General features: G+C 37.9%; 2 protein-coding genes across 21 annotated transcripts; one reads left to right on the top strand and one right to left on the bottom strand.

Moving 5' to 3' along the window:
- The first annotated feature begins 235 nt into the window (after nt 1-235).
- On the top strand, nt 236-25,911 carry LOC6529471 (restin homolog). Of its 20 annotated transcripts, none has more exons than XM_015196675.2 (18): nt 237-994; nt 1,097-1,391; nt 10,146-10,208; nt 14,261-14,380; nt 14,511-14,552; nt 16,341-16,496; nt 16,560-16,775; nt 16,839-17,004; nt 17,059-17,236; nt 17,458-17,523; nt 18,257-18,367; nt 20,534-20,644; nt 21,254-21,320; nt 21,392-22,848; nt 22,906-24,903; nt 24,969-25,099; nt 25,281-25,489; nt 25,557-25,911. In XM_015196675.2, the coding sequence occupies exons 2-18, from the start codon at nt 1,127-1,129 to the stop codon at nt 25,601-25,603; spliced, it is 5,403 nt and encodes a 1,800-aa protein (XP_015052161.1). In that variant the 5' UTR covers nt 237-994; nt 1,097-1,126; the 3' UTR covers nt 25,604-25,911. The 20 variants fall into 20 exon arrangements, with proteins under 20 accessions (XP_015052153.1, XP_015052161.1, XP_015052160.1 ...); XM_015196674.2 differs by having other exon boundaries at nt 1,059-1,391; nt 17,461-17,523; XM_039373134.1 differs by having other exon boundaries at nt 1,059-1,391.
- LOC6529470 (DNA-directed RNA polymerase II subunit RPB11) lies at nt 25,901-26,612 on the bottom strand. Its single transcript, XM_002090436.4, has 4 exons — nt 26,454-26,612; nt 26,290-26,379; nt 26,061-26,235; nt 25,901-26,004 (listed from the first exon to the last, which is right to left on the bottom strand). Exons 1-4 carry the CDS (start codon nt 26,504-26,506, stop codon nt 25,969-25,971), a joined length of 354 nt encoding a protein of 117 aa, XP_002090472.1. The 5' UTR covers nt 26,507-26,612; the 3' UTR covers nt 25,901-25,968.
- Between the last annotated feature and the right edge of the window lie 128 nt (nt 26,613-26,740).

Here is a 26,740-nt window from a genome sequence, read left to right as displayed (position 1 = left end):
TATTTTCACCTTAAAATTTAAGAAAATTAAACATTTTTATGGTATGTTATAACCCACTTACACTTTTAATAGTTTTATTGACTTACCAAAGCGATTCAGATGGGTTTGAATGGCTCAGTTCCTACAGGGTGTTTTTGTAGGACCGCATTAGGCTGAAAATACCTCAGCAAAATATCGGCGCAACTATCGATTGGCGCACTGCATTGGGGCTGTGCTCCCATACCTAGCCCAGTGCAACAACAAAATTCCAACGCAACGCTAACGAAGTGCAAAAAAAAAAATCTAAAATTAGTGTATAAAAACGAAAATCGCGTATATTTCTAAATCGTTTTTGCCGTATAGTATGTATAGTACGCAAGCTCATCTAAGCACTGCGTGTGTGCGGTAAACACACATCAATAAGAGTGCGTTTTCGCGTCCCTTTCACCACCCTTCTCTCCTGCTTCCTCTTCTATAACTGTGTCATATCAGCAACAACAATAAAATATAGAACAGTTCTAGAGGTGAAGCGCGCGTGTGTATGTGTGCGTGTGTGTGAAATGCACAAATTGATAAGCAATTTGATTTAATTCCATCAGATGAAAATCAGCGCAAGCCAAACACAGTTATAAATAACAAATTACTAATCCATATAAATAGAATACCCTTGAGTGATTTTGTTAGTCGCATACAATTAATTCAGCACATATTTTGGTTCCGCATTTTTGAAAATATAACGAAGATCTGCCCAGCAAGAGCAGCCACAAAAAGCGGTTTTGTTTGTTTTTCAAGCTCAACGAAAAAAAAAGAAAAAAAGAAATTCGCTCTCAATCAGCTGTTTTATAGCAGCCGCCTAAGTGCGAGTGAAACAGCTGTCTGCGCGCCAAATTAAAACAACAACACCAAAAGTGGCACAGTGGTTCAAAACCTAGCTAAAGTTAATAAATCAATTTATTTTTGTAGCAAACAATATAAAATAAAGGAAATTAAGCGAATTGTACATAGATTTGTTAAGGTAAGTGATCAGCATTCAACTAATTCTAACAAAAAGGGTTATTTTTCACATGTTTTTCCCCAAGTTTTTTAAATTGTTTACTTTTAATACGCGTGTGTCCAGATAAGTGAAGTATTTAAAATAAAGTGAAAAATGAGTGATGAAACGAACGATTCGGGCGGGGCAAGTGCTCCTCTTCCATCGCCAGTTACTGCGGATCCGGAACAGGGAGCCACTGCCTCCAAATTACCGGGTCCCATCAGGTCCAATATTCCCACGCCCGCTGCTTCTGCCACTGGAATCCCGCAGCCCAGCAAAATGAAGGCACCATCTAGTTTTGGATCGACGGGTTCCGTTTCCAAAATCGGAAGACCGTGCTGCAATCACACTACTCCCAAATCCGGTCCACCACCAAGAGGTAAGTTTCAGTCGTATTGTGCAACATTGCGAACCAGTTAGTATTATGGCTCAAAGGAAATACATATGTCATTACATACACGGATGACTAAGCGCGGAATTTTAAGTTGTCAAAGGTCTACATTATCCCTTGGCTTCCTAATTTAGTTATAACCAAGTCTACCAGTTAGATATGTCCATCATTTAGGGCGAGATGAAAATTTAACTATATTGGACATACCCACTGGTATTCAACAAGATCTCCTTTGGAATTATTGTCAACATCACATAAATTTTAACATCTCAACTAAGTACATCAATTTCACAATTAAAGAAAAGGATTTTTACCATTTTTATACGCGAAGAATACGAAAGCCTAAAAAAAGATTTGCTTTGCGATAAAATCGCCTTAGAATATGTTTAACTAGTTACAAATAACCGATAATATTTTCACCAAGTGCTCATGAACGTTGATATTGAAAAACATGCCCAAAATGGAAATTGTGGCAAAACAGAAACCCAAACAGAATGGTGAGTTTAACATCGGACTGCATAATGCACTTTACTTCGACATTGAAAAGGGGTCATTCATAATATCTAGTTTACTCTACCTTCCAACTTTGGCTCAAGCCAGTTGATCATCCACCCACATGGGCACCCACAAGATATAGATTGCTATATACTATAGGCGAATGCAATGATCTATTGTAAACGATGACAGACCCACTCACTTGCTAAAAATATACATACATACGCGCTGACCCCACCCATTTTGAGTGAACTTTTTGCACTACATTGAACTTTGCAATTATTTTAGGAATACAAGGATAGATTTATGAAAATTATTCTGAAAGAGCGAAAACATTTATAACATCATCTTAAAATTCCCACCGTCAAGCGTTTTGTTTGGTAAACAAATTCAGTTCAGTTATCTCAATTATTTAATCGTTTAAAACACCAACGCGCAGGTCAAAAATAAACAAAACAAATTGCCGCCCACTCTCAACTCTCGATCATAATTATAGAGCTGCCCCGAAAAGTGTTTTTTGGGAAGGAGAATTATGGCCAATTAGGCAAGTGCTGCTACCATTTAATTGATCCGCCCAATGCGGCTCATTTCAGGCACGTAACCACACCGCAGCAGTCAACATTCGACGACCCACTAGCCCATATAGCAAACGATCTGCCAAACGATCTGCCAAACGATCCATGGATCGATTGACGGGTTTTCTATTTCGCAGGCACACACGTTCCATATCTGATTGGCAGTCGCACCGCAACCGCAAAATCGTAGAAAGCCCCCTGCAATTTTACCCGAAAACGCAAAAATGTGTATTGTAAGGTTACAGATAAAACTGAGTCATGAGGTGTTTTTATTCGCACCCATCAAAATAGTTTACACGGGCCTTTGAGCACTGTGTTTGTTTTGATTGAGCTTTGTATTATACGGTTTTATAACTAGTTTGTAATATAATTACCAATTTGGCCCATTTAAAAATTATTTTTAAAATCGTTCAGTAATGGTTTATTGCACATAATTATTGATCCTATTTAAGAAATTAAGTTGTTTGCAAAAGGTATTAAAGGAAAATCTAGTTCGGTTTCATAATAATAAAATAATTTCTTTCCTAGTGCGTATATTACTTTTGCATGCCAAGTAGAAGTATATTTTATTTCGTATTACTTGTATTTTATATGATTTATTATTAATACTATTGATGAAAACCAAGTGATGAGCAAGCTTGACACAACTAGTTGGACAATTGTATGCTCTTACTTATAGAGATTTTGCGCGCTGCTTTAAGCCAAATCAGTTCCAATCTGAACGCATTGATCCGCTGCTAGATCAGCTTTCTAAAATTTCTCCCAGCATTTTAAAACAGACTGTTTGACTATTTGCCAAGTCCCGTCATTTGCCCGGCAACACTCAGTGCCAAAAGTCTGCGAAAATCTCGATCAGCTCGAAAGCTCGAGAAAACCTGGCGACCGGCCGGCAATCTTTCTCTACGTCGTTCCCTAATTGAATTTGTTCTGGCGATGACACAGAAAACATACTCAAAAAGTATCTGCTAGTATGTCCGTGAGTTGAGATATTTTGAGGTGTTTTTGCGCTGCGCATTTGATGCCGGGTTCCGTTCTCAACCGATCTGATATGAGCATTGCGGTCGTGGAGCTCGTGGATGAGCTTATGTCACTTTTATTGGCTTCGATCGGAAACATAAGTGGAGTGAACTTCTCAGCCACCCATAAAACAGAAAGCTCATTTGTCTTCGCATTAAGATAGAATAAAAATCGCGTTCGAGATTAGCGTCTAATGGGTGAGCATCGTCTGGCGAGGGATTAGTCCATTCGATTCTAGATTGAGCCCAGTTCGGTTTACATCACCGACTCTGTGGGAGAGTCAATATTGATGTTATGATTAACCACTTTTTGTCTTACTTATTTGACTTCACATCATTAAGTCGTTGAAATCTTTATAATTGAAGACACGTGTTGAATATTTATACCGAAAACGTCTCGGGTTTCAACCAACAGAAAAACAGTATCTTTTCCAAAAGGAATATATTTAAATTATGCGATTTAAAAGTCGTGTAAATTCATTCTATTAAATACATGCTTATGTGAATAACATTTTCTATTTAACTTTTCGTATATCTTAAGTGTATTTCTATGCGCTGTTTGTGCATTGTCTTAAAAGCTGATTCACAGACAAGCTTAAAAATAATGGATTCTAGTTTACTGGCATTTAGCATCTGGATTCTGTATTACAATCTCGTTAAGCAATTGTTAATTTGTCCTACTACGGGGAAATTTAATAAAGCTCAAGCGTTGTTATAAGCTTTACCAAGTGAATCGTAACTTTCAGCAATCATTAAAATAAATGCGAAAAACTGAATCAAATGAACACAAACAGTCTAAATAACGTCTAATAATTTAAAAAATAGTGTTCCTAATTTAATAAATATTTGATATTAGTATACACAGAAGATTCCCTGAAATTCTAAATAAAAAAATTACAAATAAGGAAATAAATTTTCATTAAATTAAAATAAAAATGTTTAATCTTAACTTATTTTTTTAAAGTTATACCCCAAACCAACAAGGGATATCCTGATATTTCAATCTCTTGACTTATCTTCATTATTTTTCTGCTTTTACTGCGCTTTCGGATAAAGTGCTAAAAACCATTGAGCGATCGATCAATATAAAATCGAGATAAAGGAAAATGCAATTGAAGCTATGTGGTAATTCTTTGATTGCTGGATTAACTCAGTTTGCGCGTCCGTGCAAAAGTCGAAAATAAAAACAATTTTTTACGGCTCTTATTTTACGCGACGTTTATTCAATAAAAACACTGAAATTGTGGAGCTATTGCCACAGTGTCTGCTATTTAACACTGACCAACAAAGCTACGGAGCCGGATTGGCAATCGGCTTCGTTGCTCTCTCGCTGCGAAAAAAAAGTTTCTCAAAGTTTGCGCTGGCTTCGCTTCGCGATTGGCTCTCGACGTTCAGTTACTTAAACGACTTTTCGCGTGGCGGACGTGTTTCAGACGCGGAATTGCAGCTCAGATGGCAACCAATTGAACTTGATCGGCTCTATACTATAGCTTATATAGTGAACACGCAAACGAAATTGAAAAATCCAAAATAGAAGCCAACTTTAACAGAGAGTAATTTTTTGTTATTCAACTCACAAAAGGTGATTTGGCGTGCCAGGAAACTTACAAATGTTAATATTTAAATTCGAAAACGCAATTAAAATATAAGGCTTTCAATGAACTGTAAAGGCAAAAGTTTTGTAAACCTCTTCTTCCGTCCTTGTCGATGCCTTAAAAGGATGCGAGTTTACTTCAGTGCAAGATATTTTCGGAAACTTTTGTTTTTCATATTTCAGGCGACAGCCTTTGACCTTGGCTTGGTCTGGTTGATAACCAATTGTTGATCAAATTTATTCTTTTGTTCCTATGTGAAACTATGTTTTGGCTTTCAACACACTGGCCTCATAAATATTTATTTAATTTTGTGTCTTAACCAAACCCAGAATTTTTCATTTTTTTGTTTCATTTGGTTTTATTGAGTTTAAAGATAAGATACGGCGTTAGTTGATATCTCTCCTTTAATTATAACATGTTTAAGTGCTTATCACTTAGCAAATTTTTTTAGGCTTGGCCCATTTCTGTCTACTCAATTTAATGGCTGCTATGTTTCGGCAAACGAAAAAGGCCAATAAATCCGAAATTACTTGATTTTTACAGCAGTATGACTTCCTTTTTTTTTGTAGCTCTAGACTATATTTTGCAGGAAAACGTGGTTAATTTAAATATAATTAAGGTAGCAAGAAGTTATTTGTAGCGCATTAAAACTAAAAGCAAGCGAGCTACGGTAAAGATATTGTAGGAATGTACTTTAAAAACCATTTGTTTATTTGTTTTTCTAGAAGCAACGTTTTTTTTTCCAGAAATATGAAAATAATAGAAGAACCGATTTTAAATGCTAGGTTGTGCTTTTGGCATTTGCCCCTATACATATGTACTCTTGGCCCTTTCCATTAGCCATTGTGGATGTACAGAAAACGAAGCTAATTACGGATTTTCCGTTGGCATCCGCTCGTTCCTGTTTACAAGTACTTACATAAGTAAATTGACGCACTAAAAATTGTAAATGGGCTAAGCACGTGTCCCCAACCTCTCTCTCATTGAAATGTCGGCTAAATCGCCAAGATAACCTTAAGGCATTCTATATCTCCGATATCTACGATAAACTCTAAGCGACAACAAAAGTTTATTTGCCGAAACAGCAATAACAAAGTTCGGTTGCGGATTGTATTGAAAATTTGCGGTTAACCGCTAATTAGATATACAAATTTGCTATTGCTGATTCGTATTTTGACTGAAAGAGACAGAAGCGCTGATCGGTCTAAAAATACGTACATATATATGCGAAATGGAATGACTTTCACAGCAGCAATATTTGCATATTGCCTAAGACTTTGATTTTTAGTGCAATTCGGTTTTTGTTATATTTGTTTGTGGTTTTGTGGCTCAACGTTGACGTCTGATTGCCAAATCAACTTAGCTTCCACTGGCAGCCAACACCATATGCAAATTTCAATTTTTGTATTTAGTTGTCTGCAGCTAACTTTCTTTCCGTTTTGCGGCTTTCTTTTCACTGCCACGTTCCGTTCGCATAACGCACATTTTGTCTGTCAATTGTCTAAACATTTTGGACCAGGCCAACTCAAGTGCTTTCATTCGCCTCGGCATTGCTATTGTTAACTGGTATTTTATCAGCTGTTATTATTATTTTGGTTTCGTTTGGACCGGCGCAGCAATGGCCTTTTTTTTTGCTGATAAGGAGAACGTATTTTTTTTTTGGTTTCATTCTCACTTCCATTCTCTCTGTGACATTGCCAGCCCGAAACTCTACAACTTTTGCTGTTGCCACGCTATCTTTGAATTAGAACTGAGCGTGAGATCCGCACATTATTTCGCTAGGTAGTGAAATAATTACTCATTTTGGATGCTGATTACTTCTAAAATAACAGAGAATCGGAATGCAAGATGTCTTAATAAAAGGAGAATTTAATCTAAAATCTTATAAGCAAATATAGAATTTTAGTGAACTTACCGTATCTGAAGAGATTTTACTTTAGAATGAAAAGGTCTTGAAAATGAGTTTCTGGATATGTAAAAATTATGTATATACATATACAGAGGTATATATTTGTATGCTTAATAGTTATTATTAATAATTAATATTTATGGGTAAATATTGATAGTAAATAAGGCATTTTACAGTTTGAAACGTAAAAGCTGATTAATAAGAGAGTTTACAAAAGTTCGAGGCTACTGCGGCTTACACAAATGGAATAAAAACAGGGAGACTTTGTATTTAGCACCAGACATTCACATAAAGATTACACAATCCACCTGTAAAAACTTGTGGGCGTGTGGGAGCGATGTTATAGAGCCTTTTGAAGGCATCACCTTGACAGACTGATCATCCCATCTGTCCAACTGAGATACATACCCATATACTTCACACCAAGTTCCGAACACATTCTATATACCTCTGTATATTTGCTGTGGATCCCGCCACCGGCAATAATGATCTGTCGTCATTCCACTCAATTTAGTCGGTTTGTTTACACAATTTTATTGTTGCCGTTGGCGTTTGTTATATTTGATTTATATTTATATATGTTTTTTAAGCTCCTCAATGAGCTCAGCTTGGTATTTGTTCTAGAATTGTTGCCATAGACAGGGCAACTTTTCGTGGGTGGTTTATGTGGCGTATGAGTAATGCGCGTTGCTGTTTGATCACCTATACGCACCTTTGCACCCTGCTAGTTTGCATTGTACTTTGTATGACACTCATTTAAGAGCATTTAATTGCGGTAAATTTTCCCCGCCTAACTGCGTTTCACACGCCTTGAAAATGATTTTTATTTATTGTTTCGCCTGTTTTCTTTGCTTTTTCGCCGGCGGCACCTTTTACTCTTTTTCACTGACTTCCCCGGCAATTATAGTACAGTTTCTTTGACTAAACACAAATCGGTAATGAAAAGAGAAAAAATGAAAAAGGTGTAACCACCTTTGGTTAATTAATTTTTATGGTCCGCACCCGGTTTTTTTTTCGATTATGAAATGATATTTCAGTTTTCACCTGTTTTGCTTGAAAATCTTTTCAAATGATTTATTGTCACAACTGAGTGAACCAAGTCTTTCTCTGGATTTTCGTGTAAACAATCCCATTATTGCCTCCATTTTTATTCCGCTCTTTTTTTTTGTTAGCTTAGTTTTGGCCAGCATATTTGTTTGGATTCATTGTGAAGGTACTTTTCTGCTTCTAATAAATTTTCGTAAGCTTAATGAAAGTGCTCATTAAGAAAAGTTAATGGATCCTAGAATGTAGTAGTAGAATAAAGGAAACTAAAAAATAAATTTCATACTTTTTATACAAGAAATACATTTCCCTCTTTAGTACTTTTCTGGTTTAATCAAGTACCAGGCAAGTTCAGCTCAAATGCTTAACAAATAAAATTTAAACAACAATTTTAATCACTTTTTCTCATTTTTTTTGGTAATTTTCAGTGTTCTCGATGTTTGTCCATTGTTTTGCTTACTTTTCAATGCTTTTAATTATTTCGTATGCAATAAAAGAACAGCAAAAGTCAAATAAATTAACACGTCACTTACACAATTCTCGGACCGAACACTTAAAGTCTCGCTTGGAATAGCCTCAAGTGCTAAGTTAAAATGTTCAACAGAAATGCGTACTTTAATATATTTTTTGTAGTAAACGATTTAATGATTACTGCTCAAGTGCCTTAAATGTATAAATGAGGTTTGAAGAAGTACGAGAAAACGCTTTCCTATCAACAGACCTTCATGATTAAGACTTAAAAGCCTAAGAATTATTGATAATTTATTTCTACTCAAAGTATAAACAAAATACTAATTAGATGTTTAAATAAATAATTCAATAGCAACTCCACGATAATTAAAACTTTAGTGACTCCCATTTCAGATGATGGATGATGAACTCTTCTTTAATTATCACATTAATGCCCATTTTGAACTTTTAAATACAGTTATAAACTGCGACACACCCACTTGTTTAAGTCTCCGATCGAGCCATCCATCCAAAAAAAAAATTCCAATCGTAATTATGTGTGGGTTGCAAAACCGTCATATTTTATGGGAACTGACCAAAAACAAACCAAATTACTTTCAGCATTCTTTGCGGTGGCTTTTTAGCCATAAGTTTCTGAAGAGTCTCTTTCATAATTTGAAAAAGCAAACAAACAATAATTAAGTTGTTTTTGCTGCCTATCTGAAAATCTTAAACACACGCGCCCGTTGGAATATTAATTATTCACAAATAAAACATAAAAACACTCAAGTTGCTTATTTGCCTAACTCACCTCGTTAGGTTGTTAATTATGGGTATGGTAAATAAAAATATTGATTGCAGGTGGAAAAGTCAAATGTCAATTTGAGTTTAAAATTCTGTTTTCTTTCGTTTTTTGTAGGTCATTAAGGGGTGTCTGGTTTCATTCTCTTAAATAAACTTGTTTTTTTAGATTTTGATGGATTGCTTTAGGTAAGATGCAAATGTATGTTGCCTAAACGTCTTGAAGATGTGTTTCCGAGGGGAATTCTATAAGATCAATTTTATAGTCTTTGTGTATGGTGGATCAGGGGATTGTGGATATATGTACATACATATATATACGTTTAAAATACATTTATAAAAAATCAATTTTAGCTATTCATATTCTCGTGTGAAACTAACCAAATTTTAAATTCGGCACAATAAAAGGAGTAGCAGTTCCTTAACAGAGTTAAAAATGTTGTAGATAACTGCAGACATTTGAGTCTGCGAAAACGGTTTGCAAAGCTGCCTATAAGTTTTATTTCCTTGAAGCCATTCCAAGAAAACCTTCACCGAACACTCTCGCAGTTATCTAATCTCTTTAAAATGAAATAAGACTCTTTTTGGGGTGGGGAGGTTGATCTGCCAGAGCGACCCATAGCTAATTGCCACTTTGCACTTTACATTTTCTTTTGCCTTTTATTTTACACATATTTTGTTGGCTGAGCTTTCTTGGCCCGTTACCATGGCCTGAATTCGCTTGGCTTAGCCCCCAGCCATTAGCTGTAATTATAATTTAATTTTAAGTTAATATGTTTTGTGCTGTTTAATTTGCCATGCTCACTTTGCGTTCCTTGCGCTTGTTTCCTTTTTTCCGTTTTTCATTCTATTTTTAGATACCGCCAGCATGAGTCGTGAAAGCGATGACAATTTAAGTTCGATCAATTCGGCTTATACAGGTAAATATGTTTTTACGTTTCACTTATATTTGGACTGATGCATTCAATTGTTATTTTAAATTGGCTTCTTTTCAATGAGTTTCATTTAATCTCTTCCCATGATTAATTAATTTTCAATTAATTGCTTGTTAATGTGGGCGAAATTAACACATCTGTGTTAACAGTTTTTTGGGCATAACATTGTTCGTTTCGGAATTTAATGATATTAATTTGCAATGCATAACGACGTCTTAACCATATCGTTGAATATTACGCCCCTATTAATTCATTGACATATTAAGATAGGTCAAAACTTATCAACAATTGGTAAAGGTTCCAAAATAATCTAAACAAATAAAAACATATCAAGAATTAAAATTTTTTTAAAAACTGAAACTACAGTTATCTGAAGAAACTAACTATACACTTTTAGGCGAAATAGATCCGAAGATATAGTTTCTATAAATAAGAAAGTTAAACCAAAATTTATAAATGGAACTGTATACATATTGAATATTATCAGACATGTTTACGTTTACCGACCTAGGAATCATTTCCATTTAATTTAGAATTCGAATACCTCAATGTAATTTTTGTTAACCCTGAAAAATACACTGTTCCTTCCTCCCCTCACTTTTGGTTCAGTGATCTCCCAACGAAAAACAGGCATTCCATTTTCTATCTACTTGTGTATGCAACATTTTCCCTCAGATAGGAAAAATGTCAAGTCTAGTTCCCAGATTGTATCTACCAATTAAAGAACTATCAAAGTCAATCAGTCATAATTTTAATCGTTTTTAACCTTAGCCGTAGGGCAACTTCATTAGGCTAAAAACGTCTTTAAAGTCGCAATGCTCATTGTAATGTTCATTCAACTGTCTGCCCTTCTGCCACATGTGTTTTTGTATTGTTTCGCATTCGAAACACGTTCTAAACTTAAACAAATTTTAATTGTAATGCGAAATACGCGACTCGAACAGACGCCCAACCGGATTTTTTTTGGGTATTTACTATATAGTATACATCTATAATTTATAATATATGGGACACGCCTTTACGCGATCAGCCCGATCAGCTCACGTAAGCATCTTCATCTGGAAAACCAGTTTTCTATTTGGTGAAATTCTAGTTTGTCGCACAAAGATTCCTGTTGAAAACATTTAGCAGTTAACGTAATGGCAAATAAATATTCAGATATATGCATTGTCGATGCAATTATTGTGTGCCCAGAACAATGAGCAAATTAAATCGATTGAGATAAAAAATGCTAGATCAGGAACAGTGGCCATGTTTTAAAGCGAATGTATAACTATTGGAAAACACTGATTCAAGATGCCCGGAAATACAAAGATACAATCAGGGCTTGTAAGTAAATTACTTTAAGCCACACCCCTGAGTAAAAGTTGTATTTATAACCGTGCTATATTTACCCAGATTGCTTTCCTCATTAAAAGCTTCACTGTAACCACCCGTGCAGTTCAGTTGAAATGTTGGTTCAGCCCACAGTGATCAGGACTCAGAGATCGGCAATCAGCAGCTAAAAATCAGTTTTCGTCGGCATTTCCCACAAACACTCGCACACGGATTTGCATCTAACATGCCGAAAAGTCATGTAAATTATACACAGTACGAATTGTGGGGTTGTGAAAAACTACTTGACATGTGGGTAGCCAAAGCTGCAGGTTTAAAAGGCAGGGTAATACACTGACAAATATATTTAGGATTGGGAAAAAATAGAATCCAATTATCCTATGAAAGTATCCTTCATTTATAGCAGAATCTATATATTGTGTATATTTATAATTGTGTAGTTCACAATTCACAAAAGGATTAACAGACTTTTTCGCCGTGTAGAAACCCACATTAAAACGGTTTACGAATCGCTTTGAACTGCATTGCAGCCTACACAGGGAGATAGAAACGATGAGGAGGAGTCGGGAAGGTGGTTCACAAAGCTGCACAGTTTAGTTTAATTAAATGTTGGTTAATCATCTTAAAAGATAATGTGCTATTGACATGGCCAGCACTGTTGGCTGATTTATCGCCGGTTAGCGCGCGATCGATCCGCCATAAATGGCTGGCGAAATATTTGTTTTCGATTTCGACGTATCTCCCTGGTTGCTTCATTTTGGCCAGAATCGTGAGCAAAGTGGGTCGTAGCCGGGCCGGGTTGCCTTTTGGCCAAGTCAAGTCAACTATCGACGGCGCCACACTCCACTTGGCGTTGGCCTGGTGAGCGGTGCTCTTTGATGATTCATCTGTCAGATACATGAGTTCATTAGCAGCACTGACGCTGAATGTCAACTGCAAGGAAATTGTTTGTCATCTATGTGCGTGCGTATTTTTAGAATGACGACTTTTCACAGTTAAATGTTGCAAATTAAGTGAGGAGGGGGAAAGGTGTTTCATATAGCGAAGGTAAAGTCAAGTCGGATTTGTTGCCTGGCATTGGCAGCTTTTTCATAACATAAATACCAGTACATAAAATACTAGTAACCGATATGAATACAGAACAAAAAAACTAGTGATTAGTGAAAGTTTGCAAAATAATTGTTTTTTTTTTTAACATTTATTTGAAAAAATAGGGAACAACTCACAAAAATACACATACAAACTGTTACAACGCCCAATTGTGATAATTAAAAAAAGTTGTTACGAGCATGTAGGATACAGAAAATAAATTGCTACCGTCATGGTGTATAATAGCAAATAATAACAAATTGTCTTGCACGATTGGCGAACGGTAGCGAACGCCAGCATATATGTATCTGCCAGATACAATATACTCGCAATTGAACCTTGAAGCCGGCTGGTCTGGCCAACTCATGTCATGTCACGGCTGGGCCAACGCAATCGGTTGATTAGCCAAAAGCAGTGGTCTCCGAGATATGAAGCCGGTCGAAAGCATCTTCAACACACTCGTACTTAAGAGGAGCATGTCTGGCGTAAATTACAAATGAAGAAAAATTAAAAAAGAAACGGGGGAAAAAAAGCGCAATTTGAACTGGCAAAACACAATTAACTACATGACGTAGACCCGCTGAGGTTTTCATATCCCACAACTGAAAATGGCGCTAGTGCTAGAGAGAGTGCTAGTGTAGAGAGAGCCAATTTTAAAAACCTAACTTTCATGTTTTTAGTTTGTCAGCAGTTTTTTTTTTCCAAGAGTAAGCGGAAACCGAAATCGTGCCATTGATAAATTGAAATCTTTTCTCGATCTCCTTCCTTTCGGCAGCATATCTTTTGTCCGCTGCAATTGTGCTTTTAAATCTGCAGCTGTCTGTCATTCAATGGCTTTGAAAACGTTACCAAACTGTCGACAATTTAATTGATTTATGCTTTTATAACTCTTTCTCGTGGAGTTTTGGCAAAAGTGTGAATGGATTTTGAAAGTTGCAGTTAAAAGCGACAATACATTACACACCAATATCAATAAGCATTGGACACACAAAATTTAGTGAAAGAATGTTACAATGATTTACTGATGCATAAATTGAATTTATAGCATGTCATCTTGTAATTAAAAAAAAACGTAAAAGGTACTTTTTTGCATGTGTTGTTTTTATAACATCTATACGGCAAACCAGGAGAAATTTTATAAGCGTTTTTCATCAAAATCATATAGCAAGCACACGCCAACTCTTTCTCAATCCATACTTATAGATACATACATATATTTTGCGCTTAACATCCCAGATTACCGTTCGCTATTTTTTGTGCTGGCATCTAACCTTTACCATAACTGCTTGCGGCCAAGATCTTATTAAAGACAAGAAACCTTAGCACACAAGCTGCCGAAAAACTTTCACAACCCAAAAGAGCAAATTGGGCTTAACACAAATGCGCTAATTTTTAACCAATACCAATATAATATATATACATATATATACAAAATACATATATAACAATGGGGGAAATGTCAGGAAAACTTGCTGCACAGCTTGCTCAGTTAACACCTACAACACAAAAACACAGCGAAATGCTAAACAATTGCAAATGCATTTAATGGAAATTCGGGGCGACTTCGTGTATATATGTACATCTGTATATCTACAAACCCGTCCTGTCTATAGATCTCTATCAAGAGACTGTCAGGCGCTTTACGCGATCTTCACTCTCACCCACATCCGACTGGGATCGCTTTTCGCCCGCTCGACGCTCGCAAAAATCGGAGGCTGGAAGTCGCTCATCTTGTAAGTTCTTGGCCGCCATCGCCATTGTGCCAGCCGCATGTATCTTTAAATGGTATTTTGTATCTGTATCTGTACCTTTTTTGTTTGTTTGTTTTGCTTTCGTTACTGCTTGTTGTTTTCCAACGCCAAGATGATTATTATCTAGAAGCCACTGGGCGGCGTCGCAGCTCAGGTAAGCATTCGCTACAATTGTGGGTGGACATAAATGAAACGCAAATGTAAATTTGAGTTATCCACAGGATTTTGAATGGGAAAGCCATGTGTGGTAAACCATTGTTGACGTTTTTTTTGTATTTTTTTTAACATGTACTGAAAATACTTTTGGTTGCTGTATCTTGTAGCTGCAGAGCGTGTCTAGTTCTAACCATTTGCGCAGGTGGCTGGCGTCTATGTATCTATGCATCTAGGCCAGTTGCTCGCTCCTTAAACGGTCATTCTGCAGAAACGTTAGGAGCGCAAATTTATGGCCAAACGTCAAAATAATTCCCATGCAGGTGGCATATATCTCGGCATCTTCGGTAGCCCCAAGTATTGTCAGATCAACAAGGCCTAATGAACCACTACGTGTTTAATGTTACCTCTCACTGTGGGCGTAATTGCGCCTCTAATGAGCCAGTGCTGTGACAATATTTACACTGAATTAACGTATCAAGTCAAGGCCTTTATGGGGTTAACTATGTGCACTTTATTTTATTTTATAGTTGCCAAATTAAATTGGCCACGTTTGTAGACTAACGAATTTGGGGCAAAATCGTTACGGTTTTAATGTTCATCAAATTGATGAGGAAACGTAATCCATAAAAAAACATGAAAAATTATTAAAATAAATGGGGAAAACTTTGAACAAGATTGGCGTAACTTATACAAAAAACTAAAACAGGTCAACTAGACATAATTAATAAATATTTCAGATGAAAGCCTTAGCTAAACACTGTAAATACCTAATTATACCATTAGCTTTAATGAAATGTACATATATATATAAGGGATAAAGCACAAAAAAAAAAAAAAAAAAAAAAAAAAAAAAAAAAAAAAAAAAAAAGATTGGCGTAACTTATTATTTCTTGGGTTTATGTTAATTTTAGTGAAGGGATTTGATTATTTCTATTTTTTCAATGCCACCAGAAATATATATTCATATAATAGGTTAGCATCAATTTATTTATTTAAAAAAGTTAAAATAAATAATAACCAGTTGTTTTAATTTTTATTTTAAGCGTAAAACGTGCTATGCCATATTTTTTTTAGTAATGCAGCAAAAACCTATTCATAAATTCAACAATTAGCATTATAATTTTACATTTAAAATAAAATACCAATATATTTTATATAAACTTATCTGTAATGTCACTGAAATGCAGTTTGAAGACAAGTTCATTTTTAGCAACGGCAATGGAAAAATTATGAGCAAGTTGCCATATCTAATAGATGTGGGTGGATGCAGTCAACAGCAAAATTAAATTAACTGGCACGACAGCCAAACTTGGAAAAATGTTGTTATGACTTCACTGAGCTGGATGCAATTTTTATTTAGCTTTATAATCCGCTTGTTTCCTGTAATTTTCCACTTAATGGTTTTCCCCCAGACACAGTAAATATAAATGGGTATTTAAAAGTGAAATCGGAGGGATTTCATTGCCACTTTTAACATAAATGTGGGATATTGAACAGCTTGCAAATGTCAAGTTTACATTGCTGAAATCCGTCTCAATAATTTATATTCATTATGCGGGGGATCGTTCTCAATGGTTTTCCATTGAGCAGGCGATATGCAAATATGCCAAATGACATCATACCCAAGTGGAACCCAGATAAAGAATGAACTGTATGGGAGAGATAAATGAAAACGCCGTCTAGCCAATTTTAGCATTGTTTTTAGACAGTATTATGATTGATGACCCATCGGGTGATACTAATGGACCCCCCAACTTGATATTATTATTGCTTTCCCATCGGACAGATCACAACAGCGCCGTGCTGACAGCAAACACAGAGCAGTTCATCATTGGCCAGCGGGTTTGGCTGGGTGGCCTTCGCCCCGGACAGATTGCCTACATTGGAGAGACACACTTTGCACCCGGCGAATGGGCGGGTGTTGTTCTGGACGAACCTAATGGTGAGGATGGGCTCTATATTATCTCTCTCAAAAGACCTTATTAGAAGTCAATGCTTTTTCTAGGTAAAAACGATGGCTGTGTGTCGGGCAAAAGGTACTTTCAGTGCGAGCCGAAACGAGGCATTTTCTCACGCCTCACTCGTCTTACCACATATCCCATGTCCGGAGCCCAGACACCGACCTCTCCATTGGCCAAAAACTCCCCGGACAGATCGCGCACGGTTTCCCCTACTGCGAGTGTTCGCAGCTCGATGCTTCGCAGTCCCGGCATTGGAGGCAGTAAGTTATTGGATTTACGAATAGGATAAAGCTGAAACTTTACAAAAACCTGTGGATCTCTAGAAAATGGAATGGCTGTGGGTGATCGTGTGATTGTGTCCTCTGGATTTGGCAGTCGTCCTGGTATCTTACGCTATTTGGGAGAGACACAGTTTGCTCCCGGCAACTGGTGCGGCGTGGAATTGGATGAGCCTAGCGGCAAAAACGATGGAGCTGTGGATGATATAAGGTATACCCATAAAAAGTGACAGGAGATCCACGAGCTTACCAACCCCCATTGCAGATACTTTGAGTGCAAGCCCAAGTACGGGGTGTTTGTACCTATTGCGAAGGTTTCGCTATCGCCGTCGTCCAAGAAAACGCGACTTTCGAGGACCGGATCAAGGGAGTCGCTCACCTCGATTGGCACCATGAACAGCATCGCCACCACGGCCACGTCGCGCATGCGCATGAATGCTCAGGTATAAGCGGTGACCTCGAAAGGATCACCCTCACCGCCCACTTCTCCCACAGAAAGAACACCCATAGTACCTTAAAAAAAACACACACAAATACCGTTAAAAGTTCTGGTTCTGTTCTTTGTTTATTTATATATTTTACCCATTAACCTACTTGTTAATTTATTTCAAGCCCTGCTACTAACGCGTTCCAATTCTAATCGCAAAATCCCTTCCGTTCCTAGCAGCGCAAGTCGAGCACGCCCGTTAAGCCAATTTTAGCGACGCCGAAAAGCCAATTTTCCATGCAGGTATGCTAACAAGATCCACAAATAAATTGTATGGTATTCGCTGTTGGTTTTTCCTTTTCGCCGTAGTCGCTGTTAGCAAACCCAGCCCATTAACGTTAAAATTTATGGTTTGGCTATTACCTATTACCTATAACCTATTTCAAATTAGGGTATAAAATGTATAAAGATTTTGACGTTATTGGATCTATGCAATGCATTCTTCTGTATAAAAGTGGTCTAACCCTTAGATAGTAAGCGTATAACTAACATAAGACACTAACCCACACAGAACACAACACTAAAGACACATCCCCAAACAAAAAACCCCACCAATACAAACTATGTAAATTAATAATAAATGTATGCCTATGAAGTCTCAATGCATTTTATGCCATGTGTTTGAGTTGGTTTATATATATCACAATGTACAATAAAAATATTTAAATACTTCCTGCACGCTTTCGCTGTTCAAGTGTTGATTGTTCAATGTTTTTGTTAAATTTGCTTTTTTTTGCATGTGTGTTCGCTGTCGCCGGTAAAAGGTAAAGCCCCGACAAAGTTATGAGTGTTTTTGCTACCAGCCGCACCCTATATACCTGTACATACACCCACACTATATATGTATCCGATTCTGTATCTATATTCTCCTGTATCTCTTCTTGAATCGTTATTTGTGTGCCCAGGCATCTCATAAAAGCTTGCTTTGTCCTCTCTGTGCTCTGTTTATTTTTTGGTCGATCAATCGACTTTATAGGATCTGCTGCGCGAAAAGCAACAACATGTGGAGCAGCTGATGGTGGAGCGCGACCTGGACCGCGAGGATGCCCAGAACCAGGCGCTGCAGCTGCAAAAGAACATCAACGAGGTAATTATCTTCACCGATACCATGTACGCTCCGCTGCCCTATGCGGATAGATCGCGACCCTATCGACCCGCCAAGAAGTCGAGGGTTAAGGTTCCACAGCAACAACACGTCTGGGTGCCCACCACCCTCAGCAGCAGCATTACCACCAGTACTAGACCAACCATATCAGCAGCCGCATGCAACAGACAGCCTCTGCAGCAGCAGCAACAGATATTGCAGCAGGAACATCCACATCTGCATCAACAGCAGGCCAAGCCAAAGAAAGTTTGGTTTTGCGATAAAAAGAAACTCTTTCCAGTTGGCTGATTCGAGTGTCGGGCCCAGTCAATGTTTGCTCAGTCATTTGTGCAGTTTCGGTTTCAATTAATTGTGTTTTGTTTTCGTTTGATTTTATTTTTGCATTGCACCCGTCATTTTCACTTTTTCTTGATTTTTCACAGATGTTTTTATGATTTTGTCCATTGTCGTGTGTTTATTTGTTGTTGATTTAACTGAAACTCATCTAATTTTTCGCACGTTTTGTTTTGTTTCTTAACCACAGTGAAGACACAACTCATCTCCAATTGTCAGTCATTTTCCCAAATTGATTCATCAAATTAACTTGGAACGCTGAGACGAGTACACATTTCATAGGTTTAACTAGGCTTTAAAGGTTTTGGGGGTTCAACAGCATTTAACTCGGTCAAAATTCGTCTAACATTGGGTTAAGGTTATTGCTGAAATGTATACAACCTAAATTGATTTTACATCAACTTGTATGCAAACATTTTATAATTAATATTCTTGCATTTTGTGCTGGCGCAAAATTTTTTTTTTTACCAATAACTTGCATCCGCGAAGATTGAATGTGCTTAAGATAACATTTTGTTTTATTTTCCATCCAAAGGAAATTTTTATGAGTCCATCTCAGTGCAGATACACCGATTTTACACCTACATTTTCATGTACGCAATCTGAAAATTACAGCAAGAAAAACGCAAAATACCTCTTGTTAATTATTTGCATTGTTTGTTAGCACTTTTGCACTGTTAGCTTACCCACACAGTGCTTTTGAGAAAAAATCTGGCACACAAATATACCCTATTATGGCTAAAAGTTCCCTATATAAATGTGCTTTTCGCAACAGCTTTTGGGGTTTTTCTAGAATACGACTGTCTTGGATGATGGAGTTTTGTGCTTTCTGTTTGGTTTTGATTTCAATAAATTGTTTGTGTTTATATTTATATGCCGATACGTGTTAGACTTTTCTATTTGTCGAGCGCACTTTGAGTTTGAGTGTTAAATTAGCAACAAAATTATCACCTGAAATTCCAGGTCCACGCCACACGAAATCCATATTTCCTTACCCTTCTCATCCACTGAGCTATCCATCCTTTTTAACGCAAAACCAAAAAGATAATCTGACTACCAATTTGACCAAAATTAAGCTGGCCCTTTGGAATTGAAATTCTGTTTGCACAAGATTATTTTTGTATGATTCTTATAGCAAATACTGATCGAAGCGGATCGCTGGAGACGCCTGATAGCGAGACATAGCATAAAGGTATCCGATCTGCGACGCGAGTTCCGCGGCTGGTCCGGAAAACACGAGAGTCACTGCATCCTGCACAGTGTCCTGACACCGCTGCGCATCAAGTAGAAATCCGGAAGAGAGGGATGGAATGGGCGACCACAGTGCTCAAAACTATTCGATTCGATGATTTTTGAATTAACTTTCTTCGCACCGAGAAAGGAACCACTGAAGACAAAGTTGAAGTCTGCACAGCGTTTTAAGCTGATACAACCAAATAAAGAATTAAAGATCTTTAAAATAATGAAAAAAGGAAACCCTAAAAACCGAAAACCAAGCAAAAAACCAAAACGAATAAAATAAACTTAAATGGTTTAATTGCCGAAAAAAAATAAAATCGAAATTTAAAAGTAAAAATCGGATAGTGGAAAAGTTGACTGACAATTTTCGATTGTTTTGACGAAAGCGAATTTTTCTTGCTGTTGGTTTAGTTATTACGATATATACGATATACACTTAAATACTATCTACATATATAAAGAAAAATACATTAACAATATGCAAATCATTTTTATAATCTTCAAATGCTGTTTTATTTATGGTTTAAACATGCGTGCTAATCTCCTTTCCCATTTCTTTGACCCTTCGATCCTCAGCTGAAAGCAAGAATCGTTGAATTGGAGTCGGCACTGGGCGATGAACGAAAGAAAACTGAAGAGTTGCAGTTCTCCATAGACGAAGCCCAGTTTTGTGGCGATGAAATGAATGTAAGGCCGAACAGAAGTCGTGTGTGGAAATGTACATTGTTTTGTAATAGGTAGAGTAAGAGCTTTGTGGAATTGAAAAGTGGGGTTCAGATATCCTTACTTGTTAACTATATTCGCTCTTATTAAAGTGTTACCTTAATTTCGTTATCTAGTTTGTTATATTTGATAATGCTGAATGTCGTTAATCTCTTTCTTAAATTCTGAAATCATTAAGAGACGCAAGGCTCATAACACAGTTTTGATAAATAAGTTTTGTAAAATTTGTTTAAATATTATAAGCTGTAAACTAAGCTCATCAAGCTTATTGCGTTAGCTGAATCCAAAAGTATGCTATATAAAAATTGGCAAGCGAACTCTCCTAGGTAAAAATGATTGGTGGCGGCTAAACATTACGCCACCCCCTCAAAGATCGTAGATAATACAATAGAATATGACAAACTATGCAAAATAAAAATTGAAATATAGTCTCCAATAATAATATTGTCTTTTACGGTAATAAGATGGAATAGGTCATATATTTTCAGGGGAAATAAATGAATAGAGCTAGCTAATGTGCATTTCCATACTAAACTAAAAACCTCTACTAATAGCATAATTCCTGTATAATAGGCTCAGTCCCAGGTGTACAAGGAAAAGATCCATGATCTGGAGTCAAAAATCACACAACTGGTGTCAGGTAAGAAAGAACAATTATGTTTTAATTTCATGCGAAAAATCGTAATACCTTCCTTGGTGCATCCTCCTTAGCTACGCCAAGTCTACAAAGTATACCACCTCCCGCTCCGCCCTCAGATGATATGGCGTTGAAGGACGAAATTGTCAAGCTGCAGGAAAAGATGAGCATTCAGCAGAAGGAGATTGAATCGCGGATTGCGGAACAGCTGGAAGAGGAGCAGCGATTGAGGGAAAATGTGAAGTACCTACAGGAACAGAACGCCACTCTACAAACGGAGTTGGTGTCCAAAGATGAGGCCCTGGAAAAATTCTCCCTCTCGGAGTGTGGTATCGAGAATCTCCGGAGGGAACTTGCACTTCTCAAGGAGGAAAACGAAAAGCAAGCTGAGGAGGCTCAGGCTGATTTCACCCGAAAACTGGCCGAGAAATCCGAAGAGGTGTTAAGAGTAACCTCTGAACTGCAGAGCTTGAAAGCAGCAACCGATTCCCTGGAAAGCGAAAGGGTTAACAAAACCGATGAATGCGACATTCTTCAAACCGAAGTCCGAATGCGGGATGAGCAAATCAAAGAGCTTGCCCAACAACTTGATGAGGTTACCACACAACTCAATGTACAAAAAGCGGATAGTTCCGCTCTGGATGATATGCTTCGGTTGCAAAAGGAAGGCACTGAAGAAAAGTCGACTCTTTTAGAGAAAACCGAAAAGGAGCTAGTTCAAATCAAAGAAGAAGCTTCGAAAAACCAACACGAAAAAGAACAACTTGAAAAACAATTATCAGAGTTAAAGCAATTGGCAGAACAGGAAAAACTAGTCAGGGAAAAGACTGAAACTGAAGTCAATCAAATAGCATTAGAAAAAAAAACCGTAGAACAGCAATTGGCATTAAAACAAAACGAACTTGAGGACTTCCAAAAGAAACAGTCAGAAACAGAAGTATATCTTCGGGAAATCAAAGATATTAATACCCAGAAGGATTTAAAATTAGTTGAATCTGGTGAGTTCCTTAAAAAAATTCAACAGCAATTAGAGGAGAAAACGCAAGCCCATGAAAAACTGCACGCTGATTGGGAAGAGCTAAAGAAAAATCAAGAGACGATCATAAAGCAAAAGGAACAGGAGCTACAGCAAATCGAAAGCAAGTCTGCTGAATCCGAAGGTTCTTTAAAGGCCGTACAAGTTCAACTAGAGCAACTTCAGAAACAGGCCGCCGCATCTGGAGAACAGGGATCCAAAATTGTAGCAAAATTGCACGATGAGATTAGCCAGCTTAATTCCCAGGCTGAAGAAACTCAGTCTGATTTAAGATCTACGCAATCGAACTTGGAAGCTAAAACCAAACAATTGGAGTCTGCAAATGGCAGCCTAAAAGAGGAAGCCAAGAAGTCCGCCAATCTGCTGGAACAGATCATCAAACTTAAATCTGAAGTGGAGGAGACGCAGGCAGCACTCAGCTCATGTCATACGGATGTGGAATCCAAAACTAAGCAACTTGAGGCCGCAAATGCAGCTTTGGAAAAGGTCAACAAGGTAAGTCCGTGCTACAAACAAAGATATTATATTTCTTATACTCCTATGATTAAACAGGACTACGCGGAATCCCGAGCGGAGGCTTCTCATCTGCAGGATCAGGTGAAGGAAATCACCGATACGCTGCATGCTGAGCTTCAAGCTGAACGTTCGTCCTCCAGCGCTCTCCACACTAAGTTGTCCAGGTTCTCGGATGAATTAGCTACCGGTCAAAAGGAACTGACGAGCAAAGCCGATGCTTGGAGCCAGGAGATGCTGCAAAAAGAGAAAGAACTGCAGGAGCTGCGACAGCAACTTCAAGATAGTCAAGACTCGCAAACAAAGCTGAAAGCAGAGGGAGAACGGAAAGAAAAGGCTTTCGAAGAATCTACTAAGAATCTTCAAGAAGAAGTCATTAAGGCCAAGATGGAGAATCTAGAGTTAAGCACTGGCACACAGGCAACCATAAAAGACCTGCAGGAGCGTTTGGAAATCAACAATGTGGAGCTTCAGCACAAGGAAAAAATGGCTACCGAAGATGCGCAAAAGATTGCCGACCTTAAGACCCTTGTGGAAGCCATCCAGGTGGCTAATGCCAATATATCAGCTACCAATGCGGAGCTCTCCACCGTATTGGAGGTTCTTCAGGCGGAGAAAAGCGAAACGAATCACATATTCGAGCTCTTTGAAATGGAAGCGGATATGAATTCAGAGCGGCTGATCGAAAAAGTTACTGGGATGAAGGAGGAACTAAAGGAAACCCATCAGCAACTGGATGAGCGACAAAAAATGTTCGAGGAGCTCGAAGAGAAATTCAAGCAAGCTCACCAAAGTGAACAAAATTTGCAACAGGAGTCTCTGACTTCCAAGGAGCAACTTAATGAATTACGACAGTCTGTGCGAGAACTTCAAGATTCAGTAAAGCAAAAGGAAGAACTTGTCCAGAACCTGGAAGAAAAGCTCAGGGAAACCAGTTCCATCATAGAAGGCCAAAACACTTCCTCTCAGGAAGTACAAGTAAAGCTAGAAGAAGCTCAAAGGAATGAAAAGATGCTACTTGAAGAGGGTGCCAAATTGAACGACCAACTGCTTCAGCTGCAAAAGACCCATGTCGAACTGTCTAAATCCCTTAAGGAAAAAGAAGAACTTGTACAGAACCTAGAGACAAAATTAAAAGAAAGCAGTGTTCAGTTGGAAAGCCAAACTTCTTGCTCAAAGGAAACCCAAGACAAATTGCTGGAGGCACAGCAGAAGGAGAAAAACTTGCAGGAAGAGGCTGCTAAATTATCCGGTGAGCTGCAGCAAGTACAAGACGCCAATGGAGAAATAAAGGATTCGTTAGTAAAAGTGGAGGAACTAGTTAAGGTGTTGGAGGATAAACTCCAAGCAGCCACCTCCCAGTTAGAGTCCCAGCAAGCGGAAAATAGGGAACTCCAGGAGTTGCTGGTGAAATCTCAAGAGAAAGAGGGAAATTTACAAGGAGAAAATCTGGCAGTCACAGAGAAACTACATCAACTGGAGCAAGCAAATGGGGAGCTTCAGGAGTCTCTAGGTAAAAAAGAGAACAGTCTTAAGGAACTTGAGGGGAAACTTCAAGAAAGTGGTGCTTTATTACAAAGTCATCTGAAAAGCCACAACGAACTTCAGGATAAATTAGAAGTGGCCCAGCAAAAGGAGAGGTTTCTTCAAGAGGAAACATCCAAGTTGGCGGAGCAACTGAGCCAATTAAAGCAGACTAATGAGGAGCTCCAGAAATCCCTTCTGCAAAAACAGTCACTTTTAGAAAAGGGTAATGAATTCGACACCCAACTGGCAGAATATCAGAAAGTCATCGACGAAATGGATGATGCTTCCTCCGCTAAGGCTAAGCTGCTGGAACAGCTTCAAAGTAGAGTTGTGGAACTGGAGGCCGCACTTCATCAAGCCAACGAGTCCCAAAAGACTGCTTATTTGGAAACTAAGGAACTGAGGCGCAAGCTAGAGTCACTGGAACTGGAGAAGTCCAGGGAGATTTTGAGCCTTAAGTCTGAGATGAATGGAGCGAGCAGTCGGTCCGGAAAGGGAGATGAACTAGAGGTGGGTTTCTTTCTTTAAAGAAAATATTAAATATTTTGTAAATAATGGGCCTTGCTCATTTCTAGTCGCTGGACACCGAAACCAGTCTTGCCAAAATCAACTTCCTGAACTCAATTATTGCTGACATGCAGCAGAAAAATGATGCACTCAAGGCTAAGGTGCAGACCCTTGAAACCTTGCCAATGGATTTCACCAAGTGAGTTTCTTTCTTTTCTTTAAGGATGTGGTTTGTTTAAGCAATTCCGTTTTTAACTCTGTAAAGATAAAGGTGTATTTATTAAAATTAATGTCTGCAATTTGGTATCTAAGTATCGCAATAATGGATTTTGTGGAATGTGACTTGAAATTATATTTGTTATTCATATGCTATATTTAAGACCTCATGCCTTCGATGTCCTGACCAAGCGCAAGCCGGCTCCCAGACTTTTTTGCGACATCTGCGATGAGTTTGATCAGCACGAGACAGAGGACTGTCCAATCCAGGCTAGCGAGGATCGGGACTACTCCCCACCGCCTTCCGAGTCCAATAACAACGAGAAGGAACGGAAGCTCCCTGCACCCAGGAAATACTGTGATTCCTGCGAGGGTAAATACAATTAAATATGCCATACAAATATCTAAGTTGACCGACATCTAACAATTCTCAATTGCAGTTTTTGGCCACGATACTAGCGAATGTGCCGATGATGAAACCTATTAGCTCTAGTTAAATTCTAAATTATTATTTCCATTTTACTTTGTTTTAGACTCCATAGCATAACCATGTTGCAAGATCCATCAGATGAGATAACTTTTACCTCAGCAGCGCTTCACTCAATCACACAAAGAACATTCTCTAATTCAAATTGTGATCTTGCGTTATGCACACATTCATGGATAGTAGTCTATTTTAAACTGTTTTATTTATTGAATGCGATTCGTGGCAAACAAACACACAATCAGTTGTTTTCGTAATTTTTGAGTGTAAACATAGTGTAAAAAAATAAAATCAAGAACGTGGAAAAAGAACGTACATCGTTTTATTGGGTATTCATAAGACTAAGGAATTTATTGGTAATTATATAATTAATCGCCGCCCTCCTTCTTCTCCTTGATGGCGTCCTTGAATAAGAAATTATTATTAAAGGGATATTTCTGGGACAGATGGTATGTAATACTTTGAAACGCTCTTCGAAGAGGGATAATTCTGCTAGAAGATCGGTTATGGCATTCATGAAGGCTTCTTGCGGAGAGTAATCGGCCGTAGTCTGGATGCGGATAACGAACTTGTGCTCCAAAGGATGGGGAACCTTGTAGCCGGCAAACAAGACATTGGGGTCCTTCAGCAGTTGGCTGTAGAGAATGCAAATTTAATTTGTAATCAGCAGGGCTTATGCAGCAACATACTTGCGGATCATGTTTCCCAGAGTGTGATCCTCTTTGTTTATGGTGAATATAGCCGCATTGGTCACTTTGGTGTCCAATTCCTTGATTATTCTGCAGATGCGCCAAAACAAACACAAATACGGGTTACAGGTGGTCAATTGGAGAGGTCCGTTATGTTTACTCACTTTTTCTCGCCCTCATAGAGCAGAAATGACTCGAAGGTCGGAGGTGCGTTCATTTTGATGCCTTATTTTTCGTTAGTTAAAGCAAATATAAAAATTGTTTATTAAAATCAGCAGCACGCTCAGCCAAATTCTCCGGCACAGTGTTGAACAACGTCCAAGTGCGAGGCACGCTGGAGAAGCTATGTATTTCTAGCTAAAAGTAGCTAGAAACTACCCATAGCTAATTCTTTTGGCATTCTACATCTCATTTTTAACATACGCAATGTATAAATGAAATATAACTTGTT

Source organism: Drosophila yakuba, chromosome 2R (assembly GCF_016746365.2).
Source record: "Drosophila yakuba strain Tai18E2 chromosome 2R, Prin_Dyak_Tai18E2_2.1, whole genome shotgun sequence".
NCBI lineage: Eukaryota > Metazoa > Arthropoda > Insecta > Diptera > Drosophilidae > Drosophila > Drosophila yakuba.
This window is presented reverse-complemented; position numbering and strand designations above follow the sequence as displayed.